At 45.2% G+C, this 14,588-nt stretch overlaps 1 protein-coding gene across 6 annotated transcripts in view; it reads left to right on the top strand.

Moving 5' to 3' along the window:
* The first annotated feature begins 5,420 nt into the window (after window positions 1-5,420).
* The window catches only part of PARP8 (poly(ADP-ribose) polymerase family member 8), a 158,774-nt gene continuing 149,606 nt past the window's right edge, over window positions 5,421-14,588 (top strand). For 2 of the 6 annotated variants that reach the window (XM_033164015.1, XM_033164019.1), the window contains exons 1-2: window positions 6,283-6,445; window positions 7,389-7,449. In XM_033164015.1, the coding sequence (XP_033019906.1) occupies window positions 6,355-6,445; window positions 7,389-7,449 (152 nt within the window). In that variant the 5' untranslated portion in view covers window positions 6,283-6,354. Of the gene's footprint in view, window positions 5,521-6,072; window positions 6,092-6,282; window positions 6,446-7,388; window positions 7,450-14,588 lie in introns of those variants that run through there. The other 4 variants (XM_033164020.1, XM_033164021.1, XM_033164017.1 and 1 more) reach the window with 3 other exon arrangements.

Below are 14,588 nucleotides of genomic sequence, written 5' to 3' on the forward strand. Positions count from 1 at the left end.
TCAATAGCAGATAACCATATCTACAGACCAGAAAGAGAAGAAAGGCTTGCTAGCCTTCCTCACTAGGTGGGGTTGCCATAAGAGAGTTCTAGAACCCTCTTGCCGAAGTCAAGAGTTTAGGGGCATATTGGTGCCTATGAATTTTTAGCACTGAAAGCATGTATTGTAAGTTAAACAATAACTTTTATTTTCTTGGTTCAGAAGCATTTGCCTTCTTACCCTGACAATCTTCCTTAAACAATCATTTTCTTAAGTTGTCCTTTACCATATATTAAAATTCACAGAGGAGTCATTGTAGCTAAAGGAGGTGTAGTTGATTTTTGCAGGATCCCTTAAGCATGATAAAGGTCATTGTAATATTGAAACATTCACCCTGAACCTTGAAGAATCCTGGATGTGATCATATGGGTGTATAAACTGAGTGAGGTTTAGAGTCCTGTTTCTGGAGATGAACTACCGTGAGATGTTTGGGAACTACCTGCCACTATATACAGTGGTACGTCGGGTTACATACGCTTCAGGTTACATACACTTCAGGTTACATACTCCGCTAACCCAGAAATAATGCTTCAGGTTTGCTTCAGGATAAGAACAGAAATCGTGCTCTGGGGGCACAGCAGCAGTGGGAGGTCCCATTAGCTAAAGTGGTGCTTCAGGTTAAGAACAGTTTCAGGTTAAGAATGGACCTCCAGAACGAATTAAGTACGTAACCAGAGGTACCACTGTATACCGTATGTTAAATTTCTATCCTTTTTTAAAAAAGGAGAAGAGTAGATATTGTTACTTCAATGGAAACAAGATTTATACTGTTACTTAAATCGAAACAAGGTTTATATGCTACTTGTATGGAAACAGGAAGATGTAATAGCAAAACAAAATGCAGAGCCAGTGTTGCCTGCCAACCCAGATCTCCCTCCCCTTTCTTTATGCCAGTCTACCTTGCTCAATGTTACTTTCCTCCTGCCCCAGCACTTTCAGGCATTGGGTGCCTAGGAAATTAACTTACAATACTTTCACTGAGCCCTCAGCTGGGGTCAAAGTAATCTGGTCTGCAGCCAAGGATGGAGAATGCCAAGGGAGCTGTTCACATATGCATTTCTGCAGTCATAAAAATGTGTCTGTGAACATAAGAACTTCTTTGCTGTACCAGACCAAGATTCATCTAGTTCCATATTTTACTACAAGCGGTGGCTAGCAGGTGCCTATAGAAGCCTTAAGCAAAGGATGACTGTGATGGCTTTCCTTCATTGTCTGTTCCAAGTATTCAAGAGTGTACAAGTGGGACCTGCAACAAAATGTTGCAGCATGGACTGCTCCAGTTCAGGGTTGCAACCAGCCAGCCAGCCAGCCTGCCATGCCTTCTTCCAGGAAGCTCTATTATATTTCTCCTTCCATCTGAGTTTTCTGCAGAATTTTGAGGGACATGTACAGACTTATCACTTTTGCGAAGTGGGCAGGGAACCTACAAGTGACTGCATGCTATTAGAGATCTGAAAATTTTAGGCAATATATCTATCCCAGCTGACAAATGTGCATGGAAACTTTTTGCCTGGGGCAATGCAAGACCTAGAGCATTGAGCTGACTTGCAGGATCTATTTTGTTTTTCTTTGTGTGCAGTCATTTTATTGCTGTCATTGGTAAACAACTGGGAGTAAGCAATTCTTGATGACCTACTGGAAATCATAACAGCAGATCTGCATGCACACGATACCCTGAAAGCACACAGCTTTCCCCAAAGAATCCTGGGAGTTTATCCCTCACAGAGCTACAATTCCCAGAACCTTTGCACGTTTACAGTTCTCAGAGGGAAGCCATGTGTTTTAAATTTCCTTGACATGAGTGGTATGGTTCCAACACCTTCTGCCCACCCCTGGCTTAGAGGAAACCTGCTGGACCGGCCAAAGACAATGATACCATGTTTCATCACTAACAATTTGCTACCCTTTCATGACCCCCAAAATCAGCTGCCTAAGGCAGCCGCCTGACTTCCCTAATGGTAGAACCAGGCACACCCCTTGTTCCTGAGGAACAAAGGAAGCTGTCTTATATTGAGCCAGGGACACTGGTCCATCTAGCTCAGTATAGTCTACATGTCTGTCAATGGCTCTCCAGAGTTTCAGACGGAAACCTCTCCCACTCCCACCTGGAGATGCCAGGGATTGAACCAAGAACCTTCTGCATGCAAAGCAGATGCTCTACCACTGATCTACATGCCTTCCCCCAAACTACGGTGCCCTAGTTGTGTTCTAGTCACTGGTTCACCCTTTGTTAGCCTACAGTTTCATTTTCTCTCCTAGCCAGTGGTGCATTTGCTGCTTAATCTGCCTCTTTTCCCCACAGAGACTGAAGGCATTTTGACACATACAGTAGCACTGAAAAGTGCTATGTGCATTTCCTGTGTTTGCAAATCAACTATACACCCTCCATTTAAAAATGACCTCTTCCTGTTTCTTGTTGAGCTTTAATCACACACACACACACAAACACACACACACCAATAGCTTGCCTCTTCACACATTGCACTTTTTTTTAAGGGGCACACCAAATACATTTCAGGTATACATCTAACCACAGCCCTATTGGCGCATTTGGCCTGACCATGCAAGGGCAAAAAAAGTGGTCAAAGTAGTTTTGCCCAGCAAGTGGCGGCGAGAATACAAGGTGACCATTTGAATTTCCCACAATGCCTTGGAGTGTTAGGGACATTGCAGGAAATTTAACTGGTAGCTCACAGACCCAAAGGCATCAGTACTGGTGGGCCACGACAGCTGTCTAAGGGTGCTGGGTGCTGATGTTCAGTGTGTGCAAATGGGACATAACGGGTAACAGCAGAACAGACAGATCTTCTGCCATGGCTTAAAGCTTGAACAAGTAGACACATTCAGCTGCTGGTAAGAGGCCACAGAAATCAAGTGTAAAGAAATCAAGTGGCCTACATGCAGGTGATAAAGAAAAATCCTGGGGTGCGGATTTACTCCGCTGCCCAACTCGTCGGGGTGCCACTCACTGTGGGTCTCTCCATTCAGCAAAAGGCGTCTCAAAGCCAAGTTAAAGAAGCAAACAGCGGTCAGTAGACCTGATCTTTATTTGTTGCAACAAGGTTCAAACACACAAAGAGTAGGAACCCCGAGCATGGGATTGCGTGAACTTTTAAGACCTCTCCCCATTTCCCATAATACATTTTTCAACAGCATCCTCAATACATCACAAATATGTCACCAAGTAGGAATGTTTGGCATGTAGAAACATGAGCCCATCACCCACCCCTGTCAATAACCTCAGTTCCCAACACCTTCTAACTAATCCTCTTCCCCTAAGAACAATAAAAGCATTTACGCATCCTCCTAGCTGCAAGCCTTCTCCTTTGAAAGTATCAGGATTCAATCCACCATCGATGGATTTCTGTCTGGGGTATGTGCTGCCCTTAATTGCCTCCTGCCTCCTATTGTTTGGCTAAGTTCACAACTTGTAGAGGGGCAAGGAGTATGTAACCTTATGCTTAAGGGATTATGGAGACAGGGGGAGCCATTAGGCGTTGGAACCAAGGAAATCAGTCAAACTGTTGAATTTGGGCAATTATATTCTATATTGGATAGTAAGTAAGAAGAAACAGTATGATACATGGTATCTGCTTATTGCTACCATTTTATAGACTGCTTTTCTGAGCCTCTTTGCTGTTGCGTATGTATGCTTGTGTCAACGGTCATTGTCCTGGCCTTAGTTAGAGGCTGTGGTGCGGACCTGGGATTTTTGGGGGGTTGTTTAACTGCCCCCCCATTCCTGGTTTTAACACAGGTGTGAACCAAATCCGAGTGAGATATAAAGGTCTCTTTAGTGTCATATGCAAAATTCTTGCAAGGCCCTGGATGTTGCAGGGTTCCTGGGACTATGGATTTTGGAAGGCTGACATAAGGAAAGTTATGCTGGATCAGGCAAATTGCCCATCTAGTTCAGCATCCTGTTCTCAGAGTGGCCAACCAGATGTCTGAGGGAAAATCTCAAGATGGACCTGAGCACAAGAACACTCTCTTCTCCTGGGATTTGCAGCATCTAGTATTCAGAAAACTGTGTAGGTAGACCATAGACATCATGGCTAGAAGCCATGGGATAGCCTTATCCTTCATGAATGGGTCCTGTCCTTTAAAGCCATCCACGTTGGAATGCATGTGACTTCCACTGCTGATAAAAGGCCTACCGCATAGACTCTGCTATGTATAAACACATCCGCTATGTGGGGTGACCCATTCACGTGCCTGAACTTGATGGAGTGCACACCAAAGAGTTAGGCGGACACCCTTCATGGCAGTCACATATGGCTTGGCCCCAAGCTGTGCACTAAAGGCCAGGAGAACGGATTTCAAGGCCCACTTTATATAGGATTCAGGGCAGGCATAAAAGCCCTTCCTTGCTTAAACTTCCCAAGTGTGACCAGTAACATGTCTGTCTGTGTTATATCTCACCTTTTGGGGGCTTTTCTCTCCCTCCAACTTTTTCTCCTCACAACAACCCTGTGAGGTAGTCTGGGATGAGAAGTGGTACTTAACCCATGGCTACCCAGGGGGCTTCAGGGCCAAGTGAGAATTTATTTACCACAGTGATACACCACCTTTAGAATTGTAGAGTCCTGAGAGACCATGGGGGTCATCTAGTCCAATCCCCTGAAATGCAGGTAACTTTTGCTCAAGGTAGATCTTGAAAGCACAGCCTGGAGATTAAGAATCTCATGCTTTACCAACTGAGCTATCCTCACAACAACCCTGTGAGGTAGGATAAGCTGAGCAATGAGACCACCCAGGAAGCTTCGTGGCTGAGTGGAGATTCAAACCCTGATCTCTCAAGTCCTTGTCGGACACTAGCCATTACTGGCGTCCACACTATGCTTTCCTTCAGTACCACAGGAACTCACCCTTGCCACGCATCAAGCCATGAGTTACGGTATATGCATTGATGCCAACTTGAAAAAAATATTGGGGCCCCCAGGTGTGCCCCGCCCTGCATAATCGATCACATGACGCAGCACGTGGGCACTATTTGAATGGCAATGTCCATCAACTTGGGGGGGGGGCAACCCCCTCAAATCTTTTATTGGCGGAGCCGAAGGGACCTCGGTCCCTCGGGTATAAGTTTGGGTTTCCAGACGATGCCAGACTCCAACTCCCATCAGTCCCGGCCAGCACGCCCAATGGTCAGGGACGAAGGGTTGTTGCAGGCCAGCAGCCCCTGAAGGGTCACAGGTCCGTCCCCTTCGGCCCCCCACCCCCGCTTGGCCGCGCCGAGGCCTAACCTAACCTAGTAGCCTAAAAGGGCAGCGCAGGAGCTGGTGGGACGCGCGCAAAGGAGCCTTTTTTTTTTTTTTTTTACCCTGCGCCCACCACGAGCCGCCACCTCGTCTGCCCGAGGGAGCCACCTCTCCCGGGAAGAGCCGCCTGGCAGGGGAGCGCGGCCGCCGCTCGCCTGGACCTCTCCGCCTCCTCCTGCTGCTCCTCCGCCTCCACCGGCTCCGGCGTCGGCGAGCAACAGTACGTGTGGCGGGCGGAGTGTCTGGGCTGGGAGCGGCGGCGGCGGCGGCAAGGGGAGGGGTTTGCGGCTTGGCGTCGCTGCAGAAGTGTCGGCCTCTCGGGGAGCCGCCACTGTGCGCGCGCGGGTGGATGCCGACGGGGGAAGAGCCTCGCTCGCCCGACTGCCGCTTCGAGCCGCCGCTGCCGCCGCTGCCGCCGCCGCCGCCGAGGCTTCTTGAGGGCTGCTCTCCTTTCGCCTCCTCCTCCTCCTCTCCTCCTCCTCCTCCTGCTCTCCTCCTTGTCAACATCTCTCCAGCCCAGCGGTGGCGGAGGGGAGCCGGGATGTGAAGCCTCCGGTTCCAATTCGGTGGGATCTGCCTCGATCTCCCAGGTGCTGCTGCTGCTGCCGCCGCCGCCTGACTGCCTTCCCCCCGCGGCTCCCCGAGCTCCAGGATCCCTCTGGACCCCCCTGACTCTTGGATCTATTGTCGAAGCCGGGAGAAGGAGGAGGAGGAGGAGATCGCTGTGCACATCTGGGCGAGCGCATCTGGGCGAGCGCATCTGGGCATGCAACATCGACCTTTCCTCCGGGGTGGGGAGCAAACAAGGAGGAGAAAGACCTTTCCCCCCTCGCCTTCTGGCTATTTTTCTTTCCCCGCTAACCCCTCATCCTTCCTCGGAGGTTTCCATCTTTTAACTGCCTCTTAACACTGGCAGAGAAGGAAGGAAGGAAGCCAACGAGCGAGCGAGGGAGGTGGCGGTGGTGGTGGAGGAGGAGGTGGCGGGGCTGGAAATCCAGAGGCTGCTCTTTTTTTTTTCTTTTTTAATTTTTTTCCTCCCCCAGGGATTTAGTTCATGGGGATGTGTTCAAGGCAAGAGAGGATTCAGAAGGATATTGACATTGTGATCCAAAAGTGCAAGGCGGAAAAGGACTGCCTGTTTGCAGGTGAGTTTGCCAGCTGCTGCTCTTGGTTCTTCCTCGATGCCCCCCCCCCACTCCCGCGCCCATGAAATGCTTTCGGGTGTTTTTTTTTCCGGGGGGGGGGGTTCCTTTTGGTGTGTGTCCTCCCATGGCATCACGATTCTCTGTTGACAGCTGATCTCTCTCCCCCCCTCCCCAAGCTTGCAAGGATCTCTCCCTCCTTCCCCCCACCCCGGCATATACAGACACGCACATACAACACTAATGCTCTGTGGGGCACCTAAGTGATGTGGGGAGTTGAACCTCAAGCACTGGATGCTTTCCTCAGTTAGGTTTCCTTTTTATCTATTTGGTCAGATCTGCCATCGGATTGATTTCGCAAGAGTCCCCCCCCCTGTTTTATTTTTTGGTGTGTGTGATCAGCAGAGCTAAACAAAAACAAAATTATTTTTTTTAAAAATAACAACACAAAACTGTGCCCATATTTTGTTTGCACGGGCTGCAGGCTGATGATGGCATAGAGGAAGGCTCCTTCCAGGGTGGAACTTGGGAGATATTATCCACAGATGTCCAGAGCTGGGCTGTCTTCCTTTTTTGTGATCTTTTCTCTCCACCCCATCTCTCCCTCCTCAATATTTGGCTTGTTGCTTTCCTCTATGATCATTACTTGCTATGTTTAATATGCGTTTAGCAGTCTGGCTTGTTGCTGCCTGTTGCCTTTACTGACAATGGAAATTCTTTCCGTTGCCATAGTACCGAGGCAGCACTTGTTGCAGGGAGGGAGGGGGGTTCCTGCTGTAACATTATTTCTCTCTCCCCCCCCCCCACCTTCAGACTAATCCCTGTGCCCATATTGGTGGCCGGCTGGGGGTGGGCTGAACACGAGAGAGGCAAGTTCACATGCCAGGCGTAATGCACAAAACGAACAATAAGCGTTCAGCAACAACACAGCTCTTTTGTGTTTTAGATTTCAGATACGCAGATTCCACTTTTACCTTCACCTACATCGGAGGATCCAAAAGGTATGAGTAAGTTGAAGCAGCTTAATTTCCCTTGACTCTCTATTGATTCCAAACCAGCTTGTATTCAGTAAGTTGAGAATTCTCCCCCCTTTGAAGATAGTGTTGATGCCTTGAGGCTTCTTTTGGAAGAAATATTGGTCTGGAAACAGGTGTTCTGTGGGGCGATGATTCGTCATCAGAGGCTCATTGATCAAGGGCTCTGCTCTTGCTTGTTTTGCTTTTCTTTGCTCTTGCTCTGAATATATGCAGCGTTATTTTCGACAGGTGTAGAGGGAGGTGGATCACCAGAACAGAAAGTAAGTGTTTTGAGAGGCGTGGGTGTAGAAGAGAGCACAGTCAGGAATGAGTAATGTTTGTAGTGCAATGCCCATGGAAATTCAGATCCCGTGTCAACTATCAGCAAAAGTAAAAGGAAGTAATGACAGCAGCGAAGGCAAGGCTGCAATACGTTAACACTGTTTGCAATTTTCTGTGTTAATGCTGCAGATAATTGAAATAAGGGGGGGGAAATATTCAATAAAGTTTATGGTGCATGTAACTATCACTTCTTTAACAGCTGAGCAATGAACCAATTAACTGTGACACACTTTGAAGTTATTCACAGTTGGTGGACATTGTTTTGGATACAGTAATCTTCACATCATTGAATAAATCTCACCCTGTTTTTCTTTTTTATATTAAAAAAAAACCCTGCAACAGCTATGTAATTTTTTGTTGCATAATGTGCTGTATTAATAGGAAGAGAGGCTTGGAGTTTAAAAGGAAAATCTGTTGCCCATTGTCTAGATTAAGTTGCTTTTTGCGGTGTTATGTTGAGAGAGACTGACTAGGACTAGGTTAACATTATCCCTCAAATATCAGGAGCGAGTGTTCGGTTTTGAAATGGAAGCCAATCTTGGTGATGGTTCCAGCAGTTCCTACCTGGTTTGTGTGTGTGTTTGTAAAATATTTTTTGGTGATCTCTGTAGAAGGAGAGTACATTGAAGTTTTATGAAAACAAGATGCCAAAAGACTTTTTTCGAATTAGAATTGTCCCCCATACACCTGTTTTTCTACCCATGGGGCTAATTTGGGCAGTACTGTATATCTTTCTGTCTGCAGGTGGAAAAGCAGTTGAGTCAATTTTGACTGAAAAAAGTGGCCGGGGGGGGGGAAGGTTAAGGGTGACCAAGGGTTTGGAAACCAAGCCTTATGAGGAACAGTTGTGGGAGCTGGGTATGTTTAGTCTACATAAGAGGAGACTAGGAGGAGATAGGATAGCCATCTTCAAATAACACAAGGGCTGTCACATGCAAGATGGAGCAAGTTTGTTTTCTCCTGCTCCGGAAGGTAGGACTCAATGGCTTCAAGTTACAAGAAAGGAGATCCAGACTAAACATCAGGAAGAACTTTATAATGGTAAAAGCTGGTCTCTCCTTCCTTGGAGGTTTTTAAGCAGAGGTTGGATGGCCATCAGTTATGGATGTTTTAGCTGAAATTCCCATATTACATGAGGTTGGACTAGATGACCATTAGGATGATTTCCAACTCTTCAATTCTATGATTTTATGATTCTAAGCAACACACACACACACACACACACACACGATATATTTGAAGTCCCTGCCAGGTTGCATTTCAGTTTTTTAATCAAAATGTTGATTGCATATTTCCCAGCATCTTATCTACTTCGGCACTCTGGCCTGCAATCTTCAGATTAAAGTGTATTTATCCATTGCTATATCACTCCAGCCCAGTCCATATCCCTATCATATGTAGAGCTAGGCACACCTAAATAAGTGGGCCTAGGCTGATGGACCCAACTGTTCATAAGATGAGGTTGCTGGTGAGAACTTCCGGCACAAGGATCTTATGAGTTACTCTTTAGGGTTGCACCTTGGTCATTTCTGTCTGCCTTGTGGGGCAGGAGTTTAGCTTGTTGCTAAATGCTAAGGGCACTTTCCCCTCTGAATCTGCACCCTAGATATGCTTAAATAGCGGCTCGGTGGAATTATTTCAGATTTAAAATGATTGGCAGCTTGACCCTAAGTACATGAGCACTGTAATCAGACTTTGTAGCCATTCTTGTAGGTGTTGCAGCAACAGCCAAACTTGTGTTGTAACAGCTATTGTGGCATCTTGTGTAACACAAGCTGGTCAGAGTTGGATTGCTCCAGTATGTTTGTTTCCTCGGCATCATTGGTGCACATATGTGCTAGTGAGAGGAGCTGGTAGTTCAGTTCACAGGTCCGAGGATGACACATCGGAGGTAAAAAACAAAACCTTTCTGAATTGTTTCTATGCAATGTAAAGACTGCCTCATCTAATTAAGGCTTGCTGTTGATTGCGTCCCCGATAAGAAAGCAGCATCTGCGATCAGCTTCCAGCACTGGACAAGGGGACATGTGGACTTCTTTTTCCAACTCTGGTTCTCCACTTCCTACTTTGGCAGTGGGCTCTCCAGGGTCTCAGGCCGAGGTCTTACTGACCAAATCTCCCATCATGCAACTTCATTGGATGCCCCTGGATTTTAGCACTGTGAACAGGGATGCTTGAGGAATTTCTTCTTTGTGAATTCCAGTATCAGTTGACCTGATCTACACTTCCAGGATGAATGTGCAGATCAGAATGCATTTTTTCTGGTGAAGTTTGCAATTCTCCAATTTTTTTTGTGATGCTAAAGTGCATATAAAATGGTGCTTTTGAGATAAGATATGTTTATAAAAGCAAACTCAGAATGTGCATTCAGAAGTACATATTTTGCGGGAAAATGCATTCACACACAATTTTTAATATTTTTTTAAAAAGTCATCAGATAAATAAGCTATCAGAGTGAGAAAAAACCTTTCCCACTTTTTAGACACATAATTTTATAATACTCTGTGATGTTCACTCATAGTGCTCTTTTTCAACTAAAAGCCCCAGAACGCATTAGCTTTTCTTTATAGGGTGGAGTAGGGCATTTATTTGAAAATAGCCCCATAAATTCCAATAGAGTAAGCAATACTTTCCTTCCTAGTAAATATGTTCAGTATCGGGAGTAATATTTTGAAGATGCTATGGGTACATTAATGAGAATAACTTTCTATTATGCCAATTTAGCTATGGGAATAAGTTTAAATACCAGTTACCTTTGCTATATGTTTGTGGCAAACACGATTTTATATTCCCAGAGCAGGACAAATAGATGTGATTTCAGTCACAGGTGAGGTTTTTGAATGGGTGAAGTCTGCTATGAGAGGGGTTCGGAAATTGTGGTCCATGGAGCTACATGGTGGTCTACAGGAGCTACATTCAGGTGGTCTGTGGTGTGTCAGTGAATTTGCAGTTGAAGACAAGAGGCAGCATATCCATCACATTAAGAAGTAGTAGAAGAAGAAGAGTTTGGATTTGATATCCCGCTTTATCACTACCCGAAGGAGTCTCAAAGCGGCTCACATTCTCCTTTCCCTTCCTCCCCCACAACAAACACTCTGTGAGGTGAGTGGGGCTGAGAGACTTCAGAGAGAAGTGTGACTAGCCCAAGGTCACCCAGCAGCTGCATGTGGAAGAGCGGGAACGCGAACCCAGTTCACCAGATTATGAGTCCACCGCTCTTAACCACTACACCACACTGGCTTATAGCACAATTAAATGTTGCTATTGATTTTTAATTGGGTTCCTTTTTTCTTTTTTGGTTCTTCATTTCTTCTATTACATTTTATTGTATTACCATTCAAATCCTATGGAATTGAAAATGTAGTACAATAGAATGCAGTCTATAAGGAGTAAAGGAAGCGATAAACGTACAATTTAAAATCATACAGCATCTAGCACAGTGCATTACAGTTGCTCCAAAAGCTAGAATAATTATTAAGTGGTCCACCAGCGATTTTCAAGCGGTCCATGGTTGGTGGGGAGTTTGGCAACCGCTGTACTATGAAATGCAAACTGTTGTTTTAGGTCACAATCCAAAACAGAGTTACAGTGTAATCCTAAACACTTCCTTCCATGCAAACGTGCATATGATTTCAGACTGAAGTGTGTGTAAGAGTGAAATCTTTTAAGCATGTTTACTCAGAAGTAAGGCCAACCGTGTCCAATAGGACACACTCGCTGGTGTGTTAGGATTGCAGCCTTAGGCTGCAGTTCTGTGCACACTTATTTGGAAGTACAGTAAACCCCTTTGAAATCAAAGGGACTTACTTTTGAGTGCAAAGGATCGATTCACACATCTGTTGAAATCCATGAACTTAAGGTGTTTGACTTGGACTGTGTACTGATGGGTGCGTGTGTGTCTACAATAAAGTTTAAAATGTTTATCTAGTGGGAAAAGCGCTAGATTTGAAAGTGTTTTCAGATTTCACAAGATACTGGAATTCACATTAGGGTGTTTAACCTCACAGCTTTAGGTCCTTTAGCTTCAAGCAAGAAACAAATGCAAACAGCATTTACAATTACAATTAAATTTCATAACCAAGGAAGTTAATGCATTTGCTTTCTCATCAGCAATTTTAGAGATGCTTTGTACGAATGATCAATAGCTCAAGGCTGGGACTCAATGACCTTTTCGGTGCTGTGTGATTTATTGTGAAAACTCTTGCAACATTTTTAATACTCAGATGGGTGCTGGTGATTTGGTTTGCTGATTATTATTATTCTTAGATATATGAAATTGGCTCCTAATGATCGTCCTCATAAGCCAGAAATCTCATTCCTTGAACCTGCAATGGGTAATGAGCCTTGTGCATCAAATCACAGTGGAATGATGATATTGCTAAACACTCTATTGACTGTTCAAATAACTTCACATTATTATCTTTGTCATCTTTACAGCACTGTTGTGAGATAGGTCAGATTCAGCTGTCCTGGGACCCTCATTCTCATGTGGGTTAGCTGCTATGTAATGCCATCCATGTATTGGCATTCATAGACCTGTCTTGCATCATTGCATGTTCTGCACATACTTGGACATCATTGTGGGACTGGATAGACACATTCTAGGAAATGGGTACTGAACACCCATGATACCAAACTCCTGAACCAGGAAATTGTTTTCCGAATTATTTGTGATCGGATTCTGAATCTGGGAACGACTGGCTTGTGTAACACCATGTAGCCTAATGAATTCTTGACTGAGTTGAGACTTGAACAGGGAGTTTTCTCACTTACGTCCTTAGCCCACCATACTATACCAGCTTCCCAGAATTATTATTTTTTCTGCGTGGGCAGTCCCCAAGCGTGGGAGATCATAATGTGTGAACTGGGCTACAGCAGATAAATGCTAGGAGCAATTTCCATGATTGTAGCAGCTGGATATGGTGTCATGTCATTAGAATCACAGCCATGCTGTTGACTGCCTCTGCCTCTGCCATTGCCTAGCTTATTCCTTCTGTTTCCCCCCAGAAGAACAGGGCTGTTTGGATGAAAAGAGAAAAGGTGTGTGTGTGTGTGTGTGAGAGAGAGAGAGAGAGAGAGAGTGAGAGAGAGAGAGAGAGAGAGAGAATCTGAGGCCACTTAACAAATTCAGAGACACATTAACACCCTTCCTCTTCACATTTCTGGCTTTTTCTAACCCTCTCCACACCAGGGCAAATCCTCATTTCACAGAGGGCAGGGAAGGGATTACCTTTAAATGGCAACACCTCCTTTTAGTGGGCAGAGAGAAAAGGGAAATAAAAGAGTAGGCAACAGATTAAAATAAAGACTGCAGTCAGTTTGAGGCAGTGTTGCTGTACCGAGAGATGATTGTATAGCTTTGCTTCTGCTGCCAATGGCATATGATCTCCAGGGACTCAGCTACATTGGCAAAGAGAAAGCGCTTTATGGGCATTGTATATGCGTTATAACACTGTGACACCAGAAGGCGCTGTAGAGTTCCGTTTTTGCCAACCCAATTTCTCATACAAAGTTTACAATGCCTTTAACTGAAACGCTTCTTTGATGTGTCGAGATCCAACCCAGGAGATGGACAGGGCTTGCATTATCAGTGTAATAGTAAAAGCTTTACTAGTTGGTGAGATAAATGGGCAAAGCAATCCTAACCCCTGCAGAAGTCCACCTGAGGAGGGTTAGGATGGGGTGGAAGTGCTGTTTCGCTGAAAGTTCTATCCACTGCAGCTAGGCTCCCAGCACCCCCAAATAAATCTCCAGAAATATAGATGTCCCACTAAGAGTACAGCTCGTTTCAGGGGCATGGCAGGGCACGGATCAAGAAGCCTCAGGTACTTATTCCCTGACTCCTGTGTTAAAAATTGAATCCTTCTGCACTGGTCTTTGCATCTGTCTTGTCTATAGCTCAGGATAGCTCAGTCAGTATGGCATGAGACTCTTAATATCAGGCTTGTGGGTTCGAGCCGGATGTTGAGCAAAAAAAAATCTGCATTGCAGGGGGTTGAATTAGATAACCCTTGTGGTCCCTTGATTCCATGATTCTATGACACATGGGACTAGCGGGGAGGAGTCACTGTGCTGTAAGTTGGGGTGAGCAAACAGCAGCTTCCATTTGTAAACTGGAGTGCAATTTAAGGGTAAAAAATTTGAAGCCTCCTTAAATCTGCTCACTTTTAAAGCTCTTGAAAAGAAGTGTCTGCCTATAATGTGCATTCAGCAGGTCCTCCAGCAGCAGAGGCATGTGAGTGGTGGAGGTAATAGGACTTCTTCTTTCCCACTCTATGCAGCTGCCCCAGGATTTATGGTGCTATTACCACTGCCAACAGCATGCCAGGTGGGCAGGAAACCAGGTGAGCAGGTGAGGGGATTGGAGAGGAAATGTTTCTGTGTTCAGAACACTGAAATGACCTACTTGTAAGAAAGAGTTCATAATTTTATTTTATTTTTGCTTTCCATAGGATCGTAGAATTTGTGGTCTTCTGCAAGGCAGTTTATTGTGGAGTTGGAACTAATTGTGCATGCAAGCTTCTCACAGTGTCCACACAATGTCCCACATTAGTTTTGTATTTAAACTGGATCTGCTGTTTCCCAGGAAAATCCAGAGTTAGCTCAGAATTCAGTAATGGTCACCTTGGAAACAGCATTATATTTTATCAGAGCAACTTGCAAAGGCCGAAGCTGAAACGTTTTGCTGTCAGAATTTAGCAATTCTGTTTTGTCAGTGTAAAATATATATATATGGTTTTAGTGCTTAACTGCACCCTACCAGGACCCAAAAGATACTTGTCTGATGC

Source organism: Lacerta agilis, chromosome 11, assembly GCF_009819535.1.
Source record: "Lacerta agilis isolate rLacAgi1 chromosome 11, rLacAgi1.pri, whole genome shotgun sequence".
Lineage (NCBI taxonomy): Eukaryota > Metazoa > Chordata > Lepidosauria > Squamata > Lacertidae > Lacerta > Lacerta agilis.